At 44.5% G+C, this 6,000-nt stretch overlaps 1 protein-coding gene across 8 annotated transcripts in view; it reads right to left on the reverse strand.

Annotated features, from left to right (window-relative positions):
• Positions 1 to 3,141, reverse strand: part of wdfy4 (WDFY family member 4) — a 148,922-nt gene extending 145,781 nt beyond the window's left edge. For 6 of the 8 annotated variants that reach the window (XM_057848419.1, XM_057848424.1, XM_057848423.1 and 3 more), the window contains exons 1-2: positions 2,832 to 2,994; positions 2,001 to 2,255 (exon numbers count right to left, since the gene is read on the reverse strand). In XM_057848419.1, coding sequence (XP_057704402.1) covers positions 2,001 to 2,255; positions 2,832 to 2,852 — 276 coding nt within the window. In that variant the 5' untranslated portion in view covers positions 2,853 to 2,994. Of the gene's footprint in view, positions 1 to 2,000; positions 2,256 to 2,831; positions 2,997 to 3,060 lie in introns of those variants that run through there. The other 2 variants (XM_057848417.1, XR_009064644.1) reach the window with 2 other exon arrangements.
• Between the last annotated feature and the right edge of the window lie 2,859 nt (positions 3,142 to 6,000).

Below are 6,000 nucleotides of genomic sequence, written 5' to 3' on the forward strand. Positions count from 1 at the left end.
GGTATATTGTCTTCATGAGTCGCTAATAATATTTTGATAATTTGATATTATTTATTGATTTTATTGATTGTATTAAATTTAATTTTTCAGTATGAAATGGTCAAAAAATGGATGTGCTCTAAGTCTTTTGTGTTACAAACAAAACAATGTTAATAAAGTTATACTTTATTTTAAGTTAATCCATATTACTTTTTTCCTTTAATATAAAAAAGGCCAATGTATGCAGAGGCGTAATTGTGATAATATTAATTTTATAGACAAACAATATTATTTACAATGGCGGCAGAGAGTTCGAGGGGTGTGAAACACTACATCTCCCTGAGAGGGGCGTAACAGAAAATAATTGAGAAGCACTACTTTACAGGCATGAAAATCTCTCACCTTTCGGCAAAATTCGCCGTTTTGAAGTCAAAAAGGGTGACCTATGTTAATTGTGCAGATACGAGGAGAAAATTTTTAAGGGGGGGGTGTTTGGGAGGTTTTTTCTCATGTCGGACACTTGGTATGCAAGCCGGGAAAGCGGCAAAAGCCAAAAAAGCGAACCAGAGTCGCCAACATATTGACTTATTTCAACGAAACAAAGGAGTGTACACTGTTGTGTCCTGTCTCTTTAATGGCAAGCTTGGCTGCACGTCGGCCGTGAATGAACACCTAAAGCGCCGTCACCCAGTTGTAATTTTGGAAGACGACAGGAGACAATTACAAGCTGGCAGAGCGTAAGTCCATCTAACTGACTAACTACATGTTTTATTGAAGTTGCTTAGCCTGTCGCGATATGCAATGAGTCCATTTATCGCACGGTAAATATAAATGAGGGCGGTAATTTTCACGGCTGCGTTTTATCGTCGCGTTCGTGCGTGCATAAATTTGAGCGTGCCTGTACACGTGCATGTTGATGGCACATGATACTTCAGTTCTTTTCACAGATGTTTATTGGTCATCAACATGCCGTAGAATTCAGACATACAACATAAGGAAACACATCTAGATTAAACACTGTAAACGTTAGCATTTCTACATTGAGGCTAATGGGGGGAAAAGACAACCTGCTGCCTGCTATAAAACATTGGCAGTCTTCTCCAAAATGCAAACTTGCGGTTAAAATGTGACACTTCAAACATGAAAAATCGCAGCTCAACAGCATTTGCAAACAAAAACAAAAAAAAAGAAAAAAAAGTTTGATTACTGACACCACATGCAATGACAAAAAGAGCTTTTTTTTTTTTTGCGGAGTGTAATGCGTCTTGTTAGTGGTTTAGCGAATGTACTTCCTGTGAACATTTCAAAATAAAAGCACGTCATGTTCGTCATATAAATAACGATTTCTGGAGTTAATCACACATACTTCAGAATTCAGATTTTATACTAAGAATAGCTTTAAAATGACACCCTTCATGAAAAATCTGATTGACAATGAATATAATACTATTACACAGTAGATAGTAGTATACTATGATATTAATGCTAGATATTTTTTAAGCTTTGTTTTGTTTCATGTTGGAAAGGGAAAGTCAGTGTTCTGAATCTGTTTACATTCCATTCTTTTGCACTCGTTAATGCTATGAACATTTGACCTCATTATTGTTGTTATTAATGTGTTTATTTGTATTTTAATAAAGAATTTAAGTGTTCCAAGATGTTTCTTGTGAATTAATAAGCGTCATCACAAATTTCATTGCTAAATTAGTAAAAAAAAAAAAGTTAATGGGTTATTAGATTTGTCGACTAATTGTAAAAATAGTCGGCTGACTAATAGGGAGAAAATTTGCTGTTTGGGACAGCCCTAGTATACCGGACCATATTTCCTCCACACCCTTCTCACCTTTTTTATCCCTGACCCATTTTCATGCCTGGCTTTAACCTTTGCAATGTTGCTGATTAATTCCATTCAAAAAAATCACTGAGAAATTAAACGGTTCTATCAAGTAAATATTCCTGAACATACTTTTCATATTGAAAAAAAAATAAATAGCTGACAGGCAAATGAGGCTCGTAATTACCTGAATGTAGAGAGGAAGGACTCTGACTAGATGCTCATGCCTCTTTGCTGAAAGGCTTGTGTCAACTTTATGGTCCAAACATGAGCATTGAATCTCAAGTTCTTGCAGTTGCTCACGTAGCAAGTCAGAAGGCAGAGGGTCCTGATAGCGGACTTCGGCTTTCTTCTCATGCAACTCTTCGGAGACTGATAACTCACCTGAAGCACTCAGTTCACCAGTTTCTTTGTTGACCCTCTCCCCTTTTTCGCCACCATCCTGGGGGGAACAAAAGATAACATTTGGAAACGAATAGCCTCTTCCATTTTCACTTGATACGCACTTTTTCCTTAAATAAATTTTTCCTGAACCGTCACAAAGAAGCCTAGAACAACTGCCAGTCATGCGCCACCTAACTGGTCATTCATCCAGATATGCACAAAACTTGTTACGCTTCGAATTCCAATTAGTGCAAGTGGAAACTAGAAATAACCGGAAATGTCAACTTTCTTTACACGACACCATAAATTGGCTAAAAAGAGTGGAGTTCCTTAAAATGACTAAAAATTGGCAGCAGAGCTGGACTAGTTGATGATGTTCTCATTTTCATCCATACAATTTTTATAAAGTTCTGAACACCACCAGGCATGTGATTTAGAAAAAAAAAAGAAGTGGTGGAATTTGGCTGTACATAAAGAAAGCTCTCATTCCTCACAAATGCACTGATTATTTAACATCACTCATGTGGGAAACCTCTGTTTCAGCGTGTGAGTGAATGGAATTCACATTTCTTATCAGTCTCATTGAAAAATACTACACATACACAAGGGCAGAGTGCATGACAAAAGTTCTTACCTGTGCCTGCGCAAGAGCCATGTGTGACTTTCTACGCTCTTAACGGGGAACTGTGAAAGTGACTTGTGGAAGTCCAGTGGTAGTATGTCCACGCTCCTAGGCGAGCAGAGACCTGTTAAAACATGACTGAGGCTTACTGCACTGTGCTGTGTGAACACTCCTGTAAAACAGCCCGCCCTCACTAATCTGCAGCAAGTAGAATGAACTTTGAACAAGCGAAGTAACTCACATCAGATGGCTCAGGTCATGTGCCTGCTGACTACCCCAGAGAAGCAGAAGTGAAAAGTATTGTTGGGCTGATTGGATGAGGCCCTCCCACCACAGCTCAGTCTTTTGGGCTTTATATAGATCTGACTGCCGTGATATGACTCACCATGGCATAAACCCACAAGTGAGCAAGTGCGGCCTCCAATTAAAAATAATTCTGAAGGGGAAATACAACTAAGGCTGTACATCCACATCACAGTTCTGATCTTGGGTGTTCAAGTTTGCATGCTTTTCCCGTGCTCTCATGGTTTTTCTCCAGGTAGCCTCCTTTGGCATCCTCCCATATTCTTTTTTTTTTTTAACCTGTCCTGTTCAGTTGTTTGAAATGGAGAATGGAATTCTTAGTGTATGATTAGTCTGAACAGTTTTAATGTTTCACGTGGGAGTATGACATACTCCCGTGGTGATCATTCAACATACCTCGTTTATTAAGACAAAGCACCGAACAGGAAGGGGTTATGGGGGAACAGAAAAAAAGGGGAGAGAGACAGAAGAAACACAAACAACAACAAAAAAATACATTGAACGTCTTCACTAACTATGAATATGTTGGTGCTATTAGCTAAATGTATTTCCAATTGACACCACGTGGACAGCCAAGGAAGGAGGCCGGGGGGGGTCTGAAAGATAAGTGCTTGGAACATGTGGAGTGTACACAAATCAGCCCTGTGTTCTAGAACCCAGGAATTGTGTGAATCCCTTGTGAGTGTGATTTTGTTGGCATCCTACCTACGCCATCCTATCAGCAATCTCAACACCAAGGTCCTCCATCCAAGCGCGTCCCACCACATCCAGCCACGCGCGAAACCCATCAAGCATGTGGCAGCCCAATAAACGAGCGGGCGCCACCCCAGGGCCACGCCGCCCCCAACCAACCGGGGCGCAGCCCATCCCTCCTCCCGCAGACCAGCAAAGGAGCCATCGTCATTCCCCCCGGGATCCAGCTTGGTCCCCCCGGGGCCATCCCATCAACCGTCCTTCAGGGATGAGATAAGGGGACGTGCCACCACCCCTCCATGAACACCCCCACCCCCGACCGCCCACCCGGCCCACGAGCCACCGGTGCAGCCCCCTGACCGGCACACCACATTGCGGGACCCCCAACGGGCCACCAAGCCCAGCGCAGGCAGTGCCCCTAACTGGAGCAGACGATACCCAGCCAGTCCGCCGGCACCCAGTCAGCACCCTGCTACGGAGCACGTGGCGGATACCCAGGCAGAAAAGACAGGGGAAGGCGAGGCAGGAGGATGCTGAGAAGCCACCGCGGAGCAGCACGGGACCGGAGCCCCGACATCCCCGGCCCCCGCGGCCGGCAGAGCAGGCAGAGGGGAGGCCGCGCCCCGGGAGCCACGCCATAGAGAAAAAGTGTGGGACCCACCTACCACCCTATTACTGTGGCTGCCAGTTCCCGAACTGGCAGCCATTACCCAACATTATGATGGGATTGTGTGGGGAGGGTAGTGCTGTGTATGCATTGAAATAAGGGAGCCCGTCTTAGGGGGAGTTCCCCCGTGAAGTATGATGTATGTGGTGCATTAAAAGAGGTGTGGGAATGGCGGAGGCAACCGTGAAGTAACCACGCCCCCAGCAGGTACCATCCATCCCACAACCTCGGTGTGTGGTGCATTAAAATCAAGGGGGTCTTGACCCGGGACTGTACGGCCCCGTTCCGACTCTGCCTGGAAGTATGAATGAGTATGTAGGTGCAAGGGTGATAGATATTTACAGTGCGAAGTGCAGTGTGCATAAATTAAGAGGCAGGCTCCCGCAGGCGCAGCCCCATCCGCCTGGACCACCGGCCACAGGACGGGAGAAGCAATAGGGCCCCGATGCCCCCCCCCCACCGCCACGGCACCCACCCAGCACCCCGGACAGGCGCTGGAGACCAGGGAATACCCACCCCAACGGCAGGGGACAACAGCCCCGCTCCAGGTCCCACGGGACCCAGGAGGCCACACCGACGACCCCGCCGATAGGAGGGCAGCGGCAGCCGCCGCAGCCCCAGAGATAACCCAACCTCCTCCCATATTCTAAAAAAACATGCTTGTTAGATTATTTGGGACTCAAAAATGTCCTTGAGTGTGATTGTGAAGGGCTGCATGTCTGTTTGTGCCTTGTGATTGACTGGTGGGAAGCAGTGGGATAAACTCCAGCTCACCTGCGACCCTTGTTAGGATAAGCAACAAAGGAAATGGATGGATGAATGAATATGTAGCTTTACCATCCACTTTGTTAGATATACTTGTTTCACTGCTCAATCATGCAAATTTCTGATCAGATCAGCCAATTACATGCCCTCGACTCAATGCATTTAGAGACATCTTGACATGGTCATGGTCTGTTGCTTTTCAAACAAAGCATCAGAATGAGGAAGAAAGAATATGTACAGTGGTATGAAAAAAATATCATAGCCTTTTGGAATTTCTCACATTTCTGCATAAAATCACCATCAAATATGATCTGATCTTTGTCAAAATCTCACAGATGAAAAAAGTGTCTGCTTTAATTAAAACCACCCAAACATTTATACGGTTTCATATTTTAATGAGGATAGTATGCAAACAATGACAGAAGGGGAAATAAGTAAGTGAACCATCACATTTATTATTTTGTGCCCCCCACCCCCCCACCCCACCCCTTTGGCAGCAATGACTTCAACCAGACGCTTCCTGTAGCTCCACATCAGTCTAGCACATCGATCAGGACTAATTCTTCAGGACCCATTCTTCTCTACAAAACTGCTGTAGTTCAGTCAGATTCCTGGGAGGCCTGGCATGAATCGGTGTCTTTAGGTCATGCCACAGCATCTCAATGGGGTTCAAGTCTGGACTTTGACTTGGCCACTCCAGAACGTGTATTTTGTTCTCTTGAAACCATTCTGAAGTTGATTTACTTCTGTGTT

Source organism: Corythoichthys intestinalis, chromosome 10, assembly GCF_030265065.1.
Source record: "Corythoichthys intestinalis isolate RoL2023-P3 chromosome 10, ASM3026506v1, whole genome shotgun sequence".
NCBI classification, from domain to species: Eukaryota; Metazoa; Chordata; class Actinopteri; order Syngnathiformes; family Syngnathidae; genus Corythoichthys; species Corythoichthys intestinalis.